The following is an 18,118-nucleotide window of genomic DNA, read 5'->3' on the forward strand; positions in this document are numbered from 1 at the left end:
ACCCTTTTACAGGCCTTTAAAAATAGCCACAAATGTTTATACCAAATTACACTGATTAGTTGCAGAAGTGTCTGCCTGTCAATAGAGAAATCTTAAAAACCAAATCTGGTCAAAGAATATATTTTAATGTCAACTTAATGATTTGTTTTTGGTCTGATTCATCTGAGTGATATTTGTAATTTTAAATGGCAATAAATTTCTCTACCTTTTTAATTTTTAATATTGATTTTTTTCCTCCCAGAATAATGTGTTTCACTTCAAGTCTTCATCTAGCTTATACTATTCACAATTGATTCTTCAGCCTTTCCTTTTTACTTAGAAGAAAACATAAAGGAAATGCTTCATGACATTGGATTTAGCAGTGATTTCTTGGATATGATACGAAAAGCACAGGCAACAAAAACAAACGAAAAATAGATAAATTGAACTTCATCAATATTAAAAACTTTTGTACATCAAAGGACAACGTCAACAGAATAAAAAGGCAGCCCACAGAATAGGAGAAAATATTTGCAAATCACGTATTTAATAAGGATCTAGTGTCCAGAATAAATGAACTACATACAACTCAATCAAAAAATAAACACAATTTAAAAATTGATGAATAACGACATGAATAACATTTCTCCAAAAATGATATACAAATGGGCAATCAACGCATGGAAAGATGTGTAACATCGCTAATCGTTAGGGAAATGCAAATTGAGTACTCCACACTCATTAGGGTGGCTATTACCAAAAAAGCAAAATTCCAAGGCTAGTATGTGGAAAAACTGGAACCAGTAGGTATTACTGGTGAGAATGTATAATGGTACAGCCACTACTGCAGACAGTTTGGCAGTTCCTCAAAAAATTAAACGTACAAGGAGCCAGCCCTGTAGCTCAGGCAGTTAGAGCTCCATGCTCCTAACTCCAAAGGCTGCCGGTTCGATTCCCACATGGGCCAGTGGGCTCTCACCCACAAGGTTGCCAGTTCAACTCCTCAAGTCCCGCAAGGGATGGTGGGCTCTGCCCCCTGCACCTAAGATTGACCACGGCACTTTGAGCTGAGCTGCCTCCCTGATGGCTCGGTTGGAGCGTGTCCTCTCAACCACAAGATTGCCAGTTCAACTCCTGCAAGGGATGGTGGGCTGTGCCTCCTACAACTAGCAACGGCAACGGGACCTGGAGCTGAGCTGCACCCTCCACAACTAAGACTGAAAGGACAACAACTTGAAGCTGAACGGCACCCTCCACAACTAAGATTGAAAGGACAACAACTTGACTTGGAAAAAAGGCCTGGAAGTACACACTGTTCCCCAATAAAGTCCTATTCCCCTTCCCCAATAAAATCTTAAAAAAAAAAAGAATTAAATGTACAATTACCATATGATCCAGCAATTCCACTTCTAGGTAGATACACAAAAGAATTGAAAGGACTCAGGTGTATACCAGTGTTCCCAGCAACATTAGTCACAATAGCCAAAAGGTGGAAGTAATACAGGTGTCCTTTGATTGATGAATGGATAAGCAAAACATATATATATATATATGCAATGGAATATTCAGCCTTAAAAAGGGATGAAAATCTGATACATGCTACAGCATAAATGAACCTTTCAAACATTACACTAAGTGAAATAAGCCAGAAACAAAAGAATGAATAGTATAGGATTTCACTTAAATGAGGTACCCGAAACAAATCATAGAGACAGAAAGTAGAATACTGGTTACCAGAGGTTAGGGGAAGGCAGAATGGGAAAGTTTAATAGGTCCATGAGTTTCCGTTTGAAATGATGAAAAATTGTAGGGATGCAAAGTGGTGATGTTTATAACAATATAGATGTACTTAATGCCATTGAATTGTATATTTAAAAAATGGTCAATTTTATGTTATATATTACCAAAAAAAACCCTAAAGAAAATTTTACACTCTTGAAACCTTAACTTATCAGCACACTTCTGCAATGGTTAATTTAAGAGTATAAATAATAATGATAATAATAAAGGTAAGTAACAGAGCTAAACAGAAAAAAAGAAAAAGATCTCAAATCAGCAACCTAATATCACACCTTAAGGACTAGTAAAAGAAGAGCAAACTAAACCCAAAGCTAGCAGAAGGAAAGGAAACTGAATTTAGATCAGAAATAAACAGAATAGAAAAACAATAGAGTATCAAGGAAACCAAAAGTTGGTTCTTTGAAAAGATCCATTAAATTGACAAACCTGTAGCCAGACTGACTTAAGAAAAAAAAAGAAGATGCAAATAACTAAAATCAAAAATAAAAGTGGAGATGTTATTACCAACTTCATATAAATAAAAAAGGAACAATTGGACACCAACAAATTAAATAACCGAGATGAAATGGATAAATTCCTAGACACAAAAATTACCAAAACTGGCTCAAAAAGAAACAAAATACGAACAGACCTATAAAATTAAAGAGATTAAATCAGTACCAAAAACCTCCCAACACCAAGAGTAAATCCTAATGTAAGATACAGACACTGGACAATAAAGATGTGTCAATGTAGGTTCATTGTAACAAATGTACCTCTCTGCTGAAGGATGCTGGTAGTCTAGGAGGCTTGGGGGAGGCAGGGAGTATATGGGAACTCTGAACTTTCTGCTCAGTTTTACTGTGACCCTAAAACTGTTCTAAAAAATAGTCTACTAAAAAAGAAAAACCTCCCACAAAAGTCCAGGACCAGAAAGTTTCACTGGTGAATTCTACCAACTCTTCATACCAATCCTTCTCAAGAACTCATACCAATCCTCAGTCTATTCCAAAAAATAAAAGGAGGGAACAGGCAACACTTCCTAACTCGTTCTGTGAGGCCAGTATTGCTCTGATAACAAAGCCACACGAGTACCACAAGCAAAGAGTACTACAAGCAAAGAGTACTACAAGCAAAGAGTACCACAAGCAAAGAGTACTACAGACCATTATCTCATGAATATAGATGAAAAAAATCCTCAACAAAATACTAGCAAACTGAATACAACAGCATAGTAAAGGGATTATACACCATGACCAAGTGGTAATTATCTCAGGAACGCCAGGGTGGTTCAACATAAGAAAATCAACCAATGTAACACAGCACATTCATAGAACAAAGGAGAAAAACCACATGATCATTTCACTGGCTGCAGAAAAAGCACTTGATAAAATCCAACACACTTTTATGACCAAAACACTCAGACAACAGGAATAGAAGAACAAGTAGAATAAAGAAATAAGAATAGAACGTTCTCTACTTCATAAAGGGCATTTATGGAAAACCCACAGCTAACCTCATACTCAGTGGTGAAAGACTGAAAGCTTTTCTCCTAAGATCAAGAACAAGACAAGGCTGCCCCCTTTCACCACTACTATTCCGCATTATACTGGAAATTTTAGCCAGAGTAATCAGTCAAAAAAGAAATGAAAGGCATCCACTTTGGAAAGGAAGAAGTAAAACTGTATTCGCAGATTATATTATCCTATGTATAGAAAATTCCAAAGAATCCACAAAAAAATCTAGTGCTAATAAATTCAGCAAAGTCACAGGGTACAACATTGATGCACAAAAATCATTTGTGTTTGTATTTTGAGTATGCAACCCAAAAGGAAATTAAGAAAACATGTCCATTTACAACAGAATCCAAAATAATAAAATATGAATAAATGAATAAATTTAACCAAGTTGGTGAAAGACGTGTACACTGAAAACTACGAAACATCGCTGCATTAAGTGAAAAGATACCCTGTGTTTATGGATTAGGAGACAGTATTAATTAAGACAGCAAGAGTGCCAGAAGCAATCTACAGGTTCACTGCAATCCTTATCAAAATCCCAAACTTTTTAAATAAAATGTTGTGGAATATTTAAATGTCAAATTGGTTCTTATCCTTAAGGATAAGTTGAAACAACACAAGACCTAGTCACAGTGAAATGTTCAATTGCCTGGTGTCTGATCAAAGTGCTGTAAGAAGTGGAGACAGGACTAAAGAGTTACCTGTGTTTTCTATGTAGGGTCAAGTGATGAAGGTACCAATACCCAGTTGATCATAACCTTGTCTTTTGACGTTTTGATGCGACTCCCATAGTGATTCTCCGCTCTCCATCCCACTTGTATGGTTACCTTTGTCCTCTACCCTTCAAATGCCTGCACATATCTAGGGTATCCTTCCTCCACACATCCGATCCCTATAGTCTTAAATATTCCACAAATGTCGACCAAAGTATGTAACTTTATAACGAAGAGAAAGGATTTCGCAATCATACAGATCAGTCTGTGAGCAAACAGCTCACCTCTAGTTTCCTCATCTGCAAAACAAGACTAATAGGGTCGTTAAAAGCAAAACATAAAATTACTTATGGAAAGCATTTACAACAATACCAGGCACACTATAAACTCTCAATAAGAGCGGGCTAATTTACATACCTGAAACAGTACTATGCACAATTGTTAAACCTTTAAAAAAAATAAAACACGCAGATATTGGCCTATCCTATTGCTTAGCTTGCCACAGCTATTTAAATTCAAAGCTGATATAAATAGGACTTTTTATAAGGCCTTGAATCAGGCTTGTTTCTGAGTTCAGTCGTCCTGCCTTATGAAATGTTCTGTTGCACCTTTTTAATGATGATAGGTACTAAAAATAGAAATATGTTCCTTTCTTGTGTTCTTTCCACTTAGAAACATTAAAATAATTTAGAAGTAAAGGAATGTAGAGTTCATTTGTTATTCAGTTTGTTGCATGGTATAACACAGTCCAACACGGCAAGAGAAGAAATTTATTTTGTTCTAGTGTTAAAAGAAAAAAAAAGATAAATTCACTGTCAACATCACCGAAAGATATGTATCGTTTCCATAATTTAGAGTGTCACCAAAGCACACAGACCAAAAACAAAGGATGTCCAAAATTCTGAGGATAGCAGCTTCCAAATGCAGTATTTAATAGATACCTTCAGTTGTAATCATCAGTGAAACGGAAAGACCTGCCCTCTGACATGTTACAGCGCTGACGCTGCGACTGCTTAGCACGCTTCGCTTCCAGTCGGAGCTGGCGAGCTCTTTCTTTGACAACTTGTTGCTCCAACATTTTTTCTATCTGTTTCCTTCTTAGCCATCTGTAGAAAGAGACATCACCAAAGCTAGTGACTATCAACCTACAGATACTCTTCATGCAATAAACTTATTACTGCAGAAAAGGAAAGGAAATTGCATTCATTACACTGGAATGCTGTAGTCACAACGCAAATTATGAAAGTATTAACTGAAAAACTTCAGGCTTGTACCTTATACTCATGTAAGAAAGTACACTTACATTTGGTATCAAATGTTTGAAATTACGTTTGTCTTATAATGAAACTGACAGCATAATTTTTTTAGTAAGAAACACAATATTTTATATGTGATATAGGTCCTATACTTTTTTTTTTTAAATATGGTTTTCTAGGCAAATAAGTATTTGATAGAGTCCAAATAACTTATTTTTTTGCAACTAGCTGTATTCTAAACTTTTACTTTGCCAGGTTAAGAATACTGATGTGCATAGTTGTTGCCTTGCTCTCCTTGGCAGGGAAAGTAGAGAGCTCTTGCTTTCATTGCATAAAATAGTTCTTTAAAATGGAAAAATAAGTCTAACCATAAAAAACATTTTTAAAAAAGGTGAAGAGTCCACATTCTAACAAATTTAAGTCTATAAAGCTTGTTTAGGTAAAATAACATCAAAATAAGTGTATACACTCATACCTGGTATGTCAGTGTGTAGGTAGGTATGTGAGTATGTATACAAAGGTTGTGTGTGTGTGTGTGTGTGTGTGTGTATATATATATATACACACACACACAAATACAGAGGGTACCAAAAAATGTATACACATTTTAAGAGATGTTATCTATGTAGCAGTAGTTCGCCATAATCAGAAGTGTCTGGATGCTGATGGGAACCACTTTGAGCACCTCTTATAATTGCACAAGTCAAACGTGACTATATACTGAGTATTACAATTTTAATATAGTTTTTTCCTTTCTTAAAATGTGTATATATTTTTCGGCACCCTGTGTGTGTGTGTGTGTGTGTGTGTGTGTGTGTAATTTTTTTTCAGAAATAAACCTAAACAATTAAATGATTGTATTAGAATAAAAGAGACTTAAGAAACATCATAACCCCATGTTGTGTGGTTCTGAATTGGATACCAGTTTGAGCAAGTTACCTGTAGTGATTTGGGGAGTCAACTGGGAAAAAAAATGGTTATGAGCTGGATATAGACGATGTCACTGATGAAAATAAGAAGATTGCAGCACAGTTTATAAGTATGATCTCAATTTCTACTTTTAAATTATAAGTAAACAGACATATCTAGAGGATATGCACTAAAGTCCTGACAGCAGTGATTTCTGGGTGATGAAAATAACTTTTCACCCTTCATCTCCAAAATGCACAATTACTGGTTTGATAACAAAGGGTTATTTTTTAAAAAAAGAAAAAGAAAAAGGAAAGAAGGAAGGAAGTGACAAAGAAACAAAGAGAAATATAGCAAAACAAAAATAGAAAAGAAAGACATGTCAAACAATAGGACTCAATATTCACTGCCTACCGCCACAAGACTTGGGGGCAAAATTATGAATGAAGCCAGGTCTGTTTCCTCAGAATTAGGATGCAAGGTCTTATCCAGGTAACTGAAAAGAGATCAGGGCTGTCTTAAATTACCAAAATATGTGCCCAGATCTCCTTTCATTTGGTCTACGAGTATACACATCTTCTTCCTCTGCCTGACTGCCTTTCTCTGCAGAGGACTATGTAGGAGAAGCTGTAACCAATCTTTGGCCCATTTCTCTAAGAAATGAACAATGTACCAACAAACAAATGAACCAACAAACAAATATATAAATAAATGGTAAGCTATCATAGGCTATCCAGACTGGTGCCATGAGAAACTATTTTAGTACTGAAAACTACCTTGAAGAATAAATTGTATCAATATCATGCAAAGTATGGAATTACTTTAGTTAACGAACTTTCTCCTACATTTTTCAAGTGTGGATTTAAAACTGAATAGGGATGTAATGGTAGAGATCAAATATGTGGGGGCTTTTTCAAGCTTTATTGTTTATGTAACTTTCTAAAACGACCTTGAGGAAGGGTAGTGTGTGTGTGGGGCGGGGAGACCCTGCCTCTGACTTACTGTTTAAAAGCCCTTTCACGGCCCTCTGTCCCTCTGAGGAAGAACAAGCATTCCTCTTGCTTTCGCAGTTCTTCTGTCCTTCTTTCTTTCAACCGCTCTTCATGCTTCTTTTTAAGCCATAGTCGAAAAGCTTGGTGTGGATCTCTGCTTTCCTCCTAATTACAAAAACAAGCCTTGCTTAATTGAAATAAACCCAAACTACTTGTTGAGGCCCTGCCTACGGGACCCTACAAGAACACATGTTCCACTCCCCAATTTTTCATAGTAATGCCAACCTCATGACCTGCACCCCTGGTATCCGAGCCAACATGTGGCTACTTAAACAAAATTTCACATTCAGTACCTCAGTCACATTAGCTACATCTCAAGCACTTAATAGCCACACGCTGGCCAGTGGTTACTTTGCTGGACAGAGAAGATATACCTTTCCATCATTGCAGGAGATTGTATTGGGCACTGTTGTTCTAGACGGGAGGATAACAAGCAGTGATCCATAGAATGATTGATTGATTGATATCTCAGTTTCAAAGACAAGTGTGGTGAGGAGAGAAAGTAGTAACAGGAAGGTGAGGACAAAGGATGGTATTTAAATGAACCTGAGAGAGCAAGTTATGAGACATCCACAGAAAGAGTAGTTCAAGCACAGAGAACAGTTAAGAGCAAAGGATCTGAGAAGGGGCTGTGTTTTGCATGCTCAATAAATAGCAAAGAAGTCAGAATGAAACTGGCTACGGGGCTGGAGAGTGTGAGGAGATGAAGTCAGGGAGATTGCAAGGATCAGAACAGGTTCACGCTTGCAGGCTGTGATAGGAACTTTGGACTTGAATTTGAGACGAGAAGCCGTGGAGGTTTTAAGCGTAGCTGACAACGTATTCTACACTTGAGAAGGCCGCTCACTCTGGCTGCTACGTGGGAAATAGAGTGGACTGGAGGAGGCAAGGTGGAAGCAGAGAGACCAGCTATCAGGCTTTTGCAACAGTTCAGACAACAGATAACAGTGGTTTGGATTAGGGTGCTGGAGTCTGGATGTACCTTGAAGATACTTTGCTCATAGGTTGAACACAGGGTTTTATAGCATGCTGTAAATGATTATTTTAAAATTTTTTTCCAGGATTTCTTTTTATAGTTTTATAAATCCAACCACATAAAATCAAACATTTCTGTATTACAAAAAAAAATGAAATAAAAAACAAAAGGTGACAAGTAATGCAGCAGATCTTTCAAAGAAGTAGTTTTCATAATGCATAAAGAGTTCACATATCAAAAAGAAAGGACCAACATTCCTAATAGAAATGCTGACAAAGGATTTTTCTATGAAAATTCAAACATCTCATAGATGTTCAATCTTGCTGAAAATAACACTACAATCAAACAATACTTCCTACCTGTCAGACTAGTAAAGCACACTCGAAAGCACACTTCTTAATGCAGGTACAGGGTGTGTGTGTGTGTGTGTGTGTGATCTTTGTCCTAGTTGAATATCAAAGTTATACTACCTTGAAATATTGGTAGTTTTCTATTCTCGGTGCTATAAAAGTTTGAATAAAATAGGAATCATTTGATTTTTACAAGGCTTCTTAGCATAACTGTAAAGTCACCTGTATGTTGCATCTCTTACAAGGGTAGTTCCTGGACCACTTTTTCTGCTTCTCCCACAGGTTCTTAGTCTGATATTCAGACTCCATTCTGTTAATGAATTCAGCTTTCATATCTGTATGATACTTACTCTACTATTCATGTGTTCCATTTGCTTTGCTCTCTGAACTCTCCTCATTTCTAGGACCTGCTGTCTTTTCTTTTGTAACCATGCTTTAAATACGATGTCATTCTCCTTTTTCTTTTCTTTCTCCTTTTCTATTTTCCGTTGTTCTTCCTGGAGGGAAGAATATCAAAAGGCATTAGTGGAAGATTTAAAAATCGTGTATGAGTTAGAGTAGAGAGATATATTTTGAGAAATTAGAATTCCATGAAAATTGGGCTTCCTTAAAAAACAAAAAAAACAAGCCCTCTAATTTGCTTAGGAAAAAAAAAAAGAAGATTTTTTTTTCAAATAAATTAAACTATTACGATAAAGTCTACAATTACACAGATATATGACACATCTATACTGTTTAAGAATTCCTGGGGTCTCTCCTTCACTTCCTAGTTTAGTTTTGGTATGAAACTCTCACATCAAGGTTACATTCAGCAGTCACTTAACTTCTCTGCGTCTCACCTTTAAAATGAAAGGATCTAATGAAATCATCACTGACATCTTCTCTAGTTCTAAGACCGGTCATTCATTACTGTGCTTTGCAAGCCTGACGAGAAAGGACCAAGGTAATCATGGTGTTTGTACCATAAATACACATGCTTAACACTTAACCACTGAATCTAACCATAGAAAAGCAAAACAGGCAAGCAAATATATCCAATTCTTTGAAGAACTGTTTCAATTTCTACTACACTTGTAAACCATGAAAATGTATTCTACTTTCTATCCAATGCCCACTTACGCTCTCACCTCTCTCTTTAGCTTTTCTCTCTTGTGTTCGAGCTGTTTTTGCAGTTCCTTCTGTCGAGGGGAAAGACAGTAGGTTGAGGTCACTGGACATACACTCGCAGATTGCGTCCTATGACTTGATGTCCCACTCCCCTTACTCAGATCTGAGTTGGCAGCAGAGCTTGGCCCAGTCTTGGGGTTGGGTGGTGGCTGAGGGAGAAAAGCCAGGACCTCTGCTGCTGAGGAGCCATGAATTCTTGCTGTAGGCTCTTCATTCTTGACACCGCTGACAGATGAATTGGAAGATCCAGGCGACAACTGCTGAGGTTCATTTTCTGTACTGTCAACATTGTTAATGGGGGGCAAAAACCCCTGACTTTCAATGTCTTGTAAATTTAGAAGTTCAAACTTTCCATCTCTCTCTACTAGTATCTTCCCGTCCTTGTTTTCTTCACAGCTTCCATCAGCAAGTGACAGGAGCACATTTTCTTGTCCAAATTCACTGGAAATATATAACTGCGACAGTTTTCCAGACACATTACTCTCACTTTCTAAACAATTTTTGTAGTTATCAGTGTCTTCCAGTGGAGGAACTTCCAGATCAACTAATTTGTCCTTGAACTTTAGTTTTCGCTCTCTTTTATGATTCACGGGTTCTTGATTCTGTAGAAGCTGGTTGGCTTGTATAATTTTCTCCACAATGTATCTCTTTACTTCCTCATCCTCATCCTCCTCCAGGTCTTTCTGGCTTTCCAGTCTGGATTCCTGGAAAGAGTTGTCACTATCTGAATCTGATACGGGATCCAAAGGCTGACTACTCGGCACAGAAATGAAGTCCTCTCTTCTTGGTGAAACCTCATCGTTCAAAGATGTGTCAGGATTAGAAAGCTGTCTGGTGTGCTCTAGTTCTGTTTCATTCTCTTTTAATTCTTGGTTAATAGTCTCTTCATTCTCACAAGCCATCTTAAGAAAAAGATATAAAGTTTTCTTTTCAGTAAAAATTGAGATGCTTTGTCCATTTTTATGTAGAAAACTCAGAATGGATTTTCATATTCATGTAATTTATTTTATGAATGGGAAAATGTATGTGCTTGTTGCTCGTATTTTACTTATAATATTCTAACTCATATTTATGACCATCCCAGCGGAATACATGTGACAACAGCACTTCAGGAAAAATGTAACGCTAAATGTGAATTTGATGCTACTAAAGGCTTTGATATTTAAAAAAGTTTTATGCTCATGCATGAAAAGTTTACTATAAGTAACACAGTATTATTTTCATATTTCTCCCTCTGTAAAATTTTTCTCCCTTTATATTTTCAGAAAATATTTTTTAAAATGTTTTCTCCTTGTAATATTTGTATTCTTCAAAAAAGTATCTTTCTCCCCAAGAACATGAAAGATCAGTGTCTTTTGTCAAGTCCTAATCATTTTGAGGTTCATATAATCGCTTCAGATTATTATTGCTGCTGTTTTCTGCAGGGCCTAAATCCAAACTCCAGATCAATTTTCACCTCTAGATCAGATTTTCTAGAAGGAAATAAAGTAAAAGACCCTTTACTTTTTTCTCTATATTCATTCCCCTGAAGAGCTAATTCACTCTTAAGGTTTCAAATATTAGCTGGAAGACCATGTTTTTTGAAGATTTTCTTTGTTTTTCATTTGTATTAAAAGTATAACCCCATGACTTTACCCAAGTTTACATGTAGTAGAAATTAACTGTATTCATTTCTACTTTTGATGCCATTATTTATTTATAGCTACATAAATTATCATTTCTAAATTATAATTTTAGCTTTATTAAGTGCTAACTTAATCCGTGTTCTCTAATTAGCTCTATGCCTTAGGATACAACATTTAAACTCTCTCTGCCTCAATTTTTCTCCTCTATAAGATGGGTATAATGGTGCTTGGTCTATGTACATCTAAGAAATTTTCTGAGGCTTAGACGATATAATGTATGTGAACTCTTCAAGAATTACAAAACTCTATGGTAATGTCATTATTATGAATGCTGTCATATGTACCTCTGTTATGCTGACATCACTTTTTTCTTTTTCATTAATTAACCACTCCAGGTCCTTTTCAAAGTCATCTTCATATTCTTCACTTTCTTTTGAATCAGAATCTTTATTTTCATCCATTTTCCGTGTGTTAAAGAATAATGCTATAAGATGAAGGGATAAGGTCTATGTTACGTCCACTTTACAGGTAATATGGAGTACGAAGGTTAGTGCTGAAGGTAAGCTAATTAATACACACTGGGAGACGCAGAGAGCATGGGATGTTTAGGATAAACACTCACCTGTATACACTAAAAGAGACTTGCAAAGGCCAGGCATTTTTCAGGTGTACCACTCCTAACCACCATCCCACCTCCCCCCAATTCCTGACACCCGAATTTATAAGGAGACTAAAAGAGGCAGATAGGAAGACTATCTGAGGCGTAGAGAAGCGTCTTCTACATTCTCTGCACACCATTAAAATGCTTTGTCCAGGTCAGAGCACATGACTTAGCTTCTTAGTCTCCCTCATTCACATTTTCTTATGTTCAAGAGCAATTGTATCAATTCCCATTCTCAGTTTCTCAATCCTTCTAGTAATTCACATGGCATAACTATAATTTGTGATCTGAGAGCTTTTTAACTAAGCAATAACTGATTCTCATTTATGGTAAAAGTTAAGCTGTTGTCAACTCTAAATAAAACACTTTTTCATTAAAAAATAACAAACTCTGATGCCTAGTACTAGAAGACTGACAATAAATAGGTATGTCAGATGAAAGTTAATCAATGTTTGTGAAAATGGTATATAAATTTTCAGTCATTTTTAAGAGAACTAAGCTAAAGTTATCTATAAATGGAGGCAAGTTCCTAGCACTGGTAAATTTTTTGTGCATAATTTTTCAAACAAAAGCAGCATATAAATCTTTACCTATAATATATATGTCTTATATGTGTGAGAGAATAGTGTGTGTGTGTGTGTGTGTGTGTGTGTGTGTATGTAATTGCAATTTTGGCAAACATTTGTTGAACACCTACAATATTCCTATAAAGATAATAAAATAGACCTATGCCCTTAAGGGCTTGCAGTCTGGTACAGAAGACAAACGTAAACAAATGCAGATAAATGTAATAAAGGTATATAGAAAGGACTGTGGAAGGAAGAAGAAAAAAGCAGCTAACTCAGTCTAAAATTGGAAATATCAAGGAAATCTGCGATGGGTCTTGAACACTGCGTATGAGAATTCATCGGCTGTTCCAAAGAGAACAGCATGAGAAAGAACCAACAAACATGGAAGAGCATGGCACTGTCCAGTGTGGCCTGAATATAAATGTGTTCCTGAAGAAGGATCTGGAAGGAGTGAAAAGGGGTCAGTTTGACGTCATATGACCTGTTCAAAAAGAGTTGAGGGAAAATTGCATATGTAGATTTAATTGTCATGAAATAGCCAAGGGTAGAACTATTAATATATACAGTAATCTGCACACTTTCCACTATGGACTTAAACAAAAATAGAAACAAGAAAAGAGCAGTGCTCTCAAAATGTACATAGAATGTTAGGTCCAGTTTCAAAAGAACTGTAGAAATCTGACCCTCAGGGCCCCAAGTGTCCCGAGGATCCTGTTCCTATCTATACCTGCCTTCTCTTGCTCCAACAGCGAGAATAAGTCACCTAAAAGCCTTTTTGGCAGTAGAAAGTACAGATGTCAAGTACACATGAGACCTCGGCACATTTTTAAGGATATAAAATGAGAGACATTATGCCTAAATTAATCGATTATCCACAAACTTTGTTTTGGCCATTAGCTTATCTTTACTCTCCTCGAACATTTGATCAGACTACCTGACCTGGTGCCAATTTTACTAAAGAGAGATTTACATTTTTTTTCTTCCACTGTTGGCCATCAAATGATAGCGAAGCATGTGGGAAAACATCCTTCCACTAGCTGCAGCCCCACAAGCTAAGTGATAATAAGTCTTACATTACTACGTGCAAAAAACATTTTAATAGGTTTTAGCGAACACTCGGTTCAAAATGAGTTGTAAAAAACAGTGAGGATACCCCAAATGTCAATGAGTTCCAAGGCTGCGACTATGGGTGAGATACAGATGATGTATGTACCCCATTTCCTGCACTACCGTAGTTTAAAGAACAAAAGACAAGCTGCAAATCATTCAGAAGCTAGCAAACCAGGAGAAAGGGGGATAAAAGAGGAGGAGAAGGGAAGAAGGCAGGCTGGGAGAGGAAAACGCCTTCTGAGGAGTACCAGAAAACCCTGGGAATGTCAGCCTAAGGAAAACACAGGAGAATTGTGATGACTGTTGCACAGTATTTGAATGGCTGTCCTGTGAGGGCAAGTTGTACTTGTATAACTTCAAGTAGTAAAACCAGAATCAAGGGCTGGAAACTTGGGGGCCAAGTTTGACATAATGTAAGACAGCATTTACAGTTTCAAACTTGTCCTGAAGTGAAGGAAGATGCCTGTTGAAGTACTGCTTCCCTGTCAAGGGAAGTGTTTATCTACGGCCCAGAAGACCCAGGCATGAATGTCTGAAAGGAGATGGAAGCTTTAGAGCTAAACAGTTGAGCTAGACCCTTCAGGTCTATCTTACCATGTTCCTTAAGATACGAATTAGCAAATAACTGCCAGCTCAGGAAAAGCAAGAGAATTTAAAAGCGAAAGCATAGTACCATGATAAAGTGTATCTAAAATAAATAACCAGTATCTGAATCACTACATTCAAGATTTAAAAGCATTCTGAAGTCTGTTTCATTTAAATGTCATCTTTCCTTCAGATGGTTCTTGCCATTGGTTTACTTTCCCTCTCAAGACAAAGTCAGTTTTAAATTCAGTGAAGAATTAATTATTCAACCTAATCGTTCAATTGAATAATTATAACTATTTCTAATGTATTAGTTGGTCTATAGCTCTTTCTAAAGATTTATTTCTTTTAAACTAAGAATACAAAATGGGCTTCCTTAAAGGACTCAAAGGCTGCAATAACTTGTAAATCAGAGGGTAAGAGCAATAATATTTTGAGGAGACCTGGAGAAAACAAATCAATATTTCAGAGTGCATTTATTTACCACAGCCTCCCTGCAAGACAGGCTAAATCAGATAAGCTGTTCCGTGTACTTACCTACCAATTAAAATAAGGCTTCCATAAATCATGTAGAAGAAACTAAAATTCATTGTGATCCAAAATACTTACATAAATAATACTATTTTTTTTCAGTCACAAATGTCTTAGGATAATCCCTTTTCTTTTCAGACCAGGAATCTTGAAATTTACGATTTTAAGATGTTTAAGTTACATAACTAATTGTTAGAATGAGATTTCGATGGAACTCTTCAGTGCTTCCTCCCTTAATTTTACAATAAACATAATTCTGAACTTGTATATGAATGGTTGCCTGAAGACTTTAGTAGACTTGCTTTCTTATTTACAAAGAATCTGACTCATGTGAAAACTCAAATTTAAAACTAAAACATAGCATCAGCATAATAAATAAAATGATTACAAATTAAATATATTAGGTGTTATTAAATCCTACTATTATGCCATAATTAAACAGAAATAGTTGAAGTGCCTGAGAAGTTGCATCAAATTTGAAGTGCCATTCTTTTCCTGTAACTTCAAAAAGCTCATGGCTGGTTTCCAAGTAAACAAGGAACATAAAGCATAAATTCGTATTACCAAGTCCCTTGAGCCTTTGTCAGTGCCTCACAGGATATTCAATCCACCTTCAGTTCTTTTAATCTTCATCCCCAGGGTACTGGCCATATAGTACACAGTCAACGTCTTCGAACAAAAATACCGCTTACACAAAAAAAACAGTCATCTAACATTTATTCCTTGTGAGTTTCACACATTTAAATTTCAATGTTCATCATCAGTAAAAAAAAAAAAAAAAAAAAAAAGAAAGAAAATCTATGTAATCGGCTCAGACCAGAACCGGCTTCATAATAGGGAACTGTAGTAAGAGGCAGAATTGAATTCCTTCCTCCTAGGTGTCTGCTAAATCCCATGTGGGTATGTGACTGCAGATCTTTTTCCTGTGGTTCTAAGCTAAATATTAGGTGTTATTTATACCTATATATATTAGGTGTTATTTATATTTATAATATTAGGTGTTATTTATACATATATATATATGTCATTTTGATCATTTTCTTTCAGGATTCAAAACATTTAAATATAGTTTAATCTAACTCATTGACTCCGTCTTCCCTCACCGCCTTTTAAACATATGCTTGTTTAAAATATAAGAAAATTGAAAGAACGTCAAAGAGAACACCTTTTACTATAAAGGAAGTACGGAAGCAAAATCACACCCATAACAACATCACGAGACCCTCGCGCCCAGTCGCCCCGCTGCATCCTGAAGACCGGGATCCCAGGAGTAAACGTTTAAAAAAAAAAAAATTCATCACCTGTTACCCAGTAAACAGACGATAAACAGTATTTTACAAACACCAGGTGATCATTGTAACCAGCGTCTCAAGGTGCCACCAGCTACATGAAAGCCTCTTCACGGAAGCTAACGTTTTAGCAGCGACTCTTCTCTCCTAGGGAGGAGAGGTCTGACAGGGGAAAAATACGACAAAATGACAGACTACGCCCCCCCCGCGGGGCTTTCCCTCATACAAAGCGAAGCCACGCGTTACCAGGCTTCCCGCCAGCGCCAGGCTCCGTGGACCCGGGGCTCGGAGGCGTGTGGCGCCAAAAGGAAGGCTCTTCCCTCTCGTCTTCCACTCGCCTTTCGTCCCCGCCGTCCCAGACGCTTCCCCCTTACCCTCCTCTCCTCCCCGCCCCCCAAATATCTCCGCGTCATCTCCCTTCTCTCGCTCTACGGCCCCTCCTGCCTGTATGAGACGCAGCGGCTGAGGTCACAGAGATGGCCGGGGGAGCTCTCCTCTCCTCCTCTTTCTAAGCTCTGACAGTTAAGGCGAGGGAGACCCTCGGTAGCACTTGCTACCGAGGCAGCCAGGGCCCGGCTGCCATGGCAACGGCGTGTACCCGCGTCCTCCATCCGGGCCTCTCTCACCTCAAGGGCGCGGTGGGCGCGCGCAGGCGCAGCGGGCGGCCTGCGACTCCTGCTCCTGCAGGTGCTGCTTCTAAGTGCGCACCGAGGACCTGTCAGGCGGCGGCGGCGCGTTCCAAGGAGAGGGCCAAACTCCACGCATCACCCACTGGTTTCTCGAGCGTTAGTACGAACTGGCGAAGGGTCACCCTACTCTCTTGGTTGTGAATTTTTCCACCTGTAACTGTCTCTCGCCAGTTTGGGGATTTTTCTGGAACATCTTCTACAAGTATGTTTCGGTATATTAGTTTCTTCGTTATTAATGTCAAAAACGAGTTTCAGTTTTCCCCGATAAGCAAATTGCTAATTAGTGACCAGATTGTTGACCCTAAGATCTCCCTCTTTTGCCCACCAATCAAAACCAAAAACTTATTTACCCAAGAGAGTGGTCAAAAAAAGAAAATACATGTATGATGTTTGCTCCAGCTTTCGAACTTGTCACGATGGTGAGCTAGAATGTGTGCCCATCTTTAACAGGGTGACTTAGAAAGTGTAAATGACCTGCCCGCGACCACGTATCTATGAGGTAGAGAAGCCGCGATGGGATTGATCCCCATCCTGTAGTGCAAATTAATGGTCAGTTCTGCCCCTGCACCCCAAGTCTTCTGCCCCTGTATGTGTATCCCCTCTATCTTAATGCCAGTCTGACTGTATGCCTTCTGCGCAGGGACCATGCCTTATTTTTGTCTCTTGTTGCAAAACACACCCTAGTGCCATATGAATATTGAGTTATATAAATGACATGTAATGGATTCAATACAGCCACCTGCCAGTGCAATAGCTAAATGCCCATTATTTTTTAAAAAGTACATGAACGTAAAACATTAAGACAGAAAAACTATGGGTTTTTTTGGTTTTTTTTGCATGGAAAATTTCCAAGACTTTGGTGATAATCAATGAAATACCTTAATGAAGCAGGTTTTGGAACGGGATGTTAAAAGGCAGGTGCTCATTTGGATACTGGGAAAAAATGTTGATTTGGTTTCCAGGATATAATGAACAAATGACTCTTAACTGATGGCAACAGATGCTTCCCTGGGTATCAGAATATTTGAGGCTGTAGCAAAGAGGCTAGGAAGTTTCAAAACAAGATGGTACCTTCTGCCTTTGATTTAATTTCCTTTGTTTTTAAAATTCAGTTAACATGAAAGAGAACGTGGGTCTGTTTGGTTTCTAAAAGGGAGAATCCTTTAAAAACAGATGAGAGGTATCAAGATGAGACCAAGAAAAATAAACAGTGCAATGTGGTGCCTGAAAAAATTAGGAAAACAACAGAAATAAGGGACAAGTCAAAGGTAAAGATCACAAAACAATGGGAGAGAGAGTGAACGGGATGACAAGGTTAGAGAGATCAGGTGAAGGGAAGGCTTAATGTGAAATTTGTT

The 18,118-nt window shown here is 37.5% G+C and overlaps 1 protein-coding gene across 5 annotated transcripts; it reads right to left on the bottom strand.

The window, feature by feature from the left end:
- Nucleotides 1-4,919: 4,919 nt before the first annotated feature.
- CCDC181 (coiled-coil domain containing 181) lies at nt 4,920-16,730 on the bottom strand. 5 transcript variants are annotated; one of them, XM_033094164.1, is made up of 6 exons: nt 16,698-16,730; nt 11,671-11,810; nt 9,662-10,603; nt 8,885-9,031; nt 7,159-7,313; nt 4,920-5,097 (listed from the first exon to the last, which is right to left on the bottom strand). In XM_033094164.1, the coding sequence occupies exons 2-6, from the start codon at nt 11,785-11,787 to the stop codon at nt 4,935-4,937; spliced, it is 1,524 nt and encodes a 507-aa protein (XP_032950055.1). In that variant the 5' UTR covers nt 11,788-11,810; nt 16,698-16,730; the 3' UTR covers nt 4,920-4,934. The 5 variants fall into 5 exon arrangements, with proteins under 5 accessions (XP_032950055.1, XP_032950051.1, XP_032950050.1 ...); XM_033094160.1 differs by lacking the exon at nt 16,698-16,730 and adding an exon at nt 16,516-16,675; XM_033094159.1 differs by lacking the exon at nt 16,698-16,730 and adding an exon at nt 16,318-16,459.
- Between the last annotated feature and the right edge of the window lie 1,388 nt (nt 16,731-18,118).

This window comes from Rhinolophus ferrumequinum, chromosome 22, assembly GCF_004115265.2.
Source record: "Rhinolophus ferrumequinum isolate MPI-CBG mRhiFer1 chromosome 22, mRhiFer1_v1.p, whole genome shotgun sequence".
Taxonomy (NCBI): Eukaryota; Metazoa; Chordata; class Mammalia; order Chiroptera; family Rhinolophidae; genus Rhinolophus; species Rhinolophus ferrumequinum.

Bases quoted from the DNA above. Each gene is read 5' to 3' on its own strand.
- CCDC181 (XM_033094164.1), bottom strand. From the start codon at position 11,787: ATGGATGAAAATAAAGATTCTGATTCAAAAGAAAGTGAAGAATATGAA. The intron at 7,314-8,884 runs GTAAGTATCATA...TTTTGTAATTAG, and splicing joins TGGAACACATGAATAGTAGA to GAGGAAAGCAGAGATCCACA. The intron at 5,098-7,158 runs GTAAGTCAGAGG...CTCTTTCTACAG, and splicing joins CGTGAAAGGGCTTTTAAACA to ATGGCTAAGAAGGAAACAGA.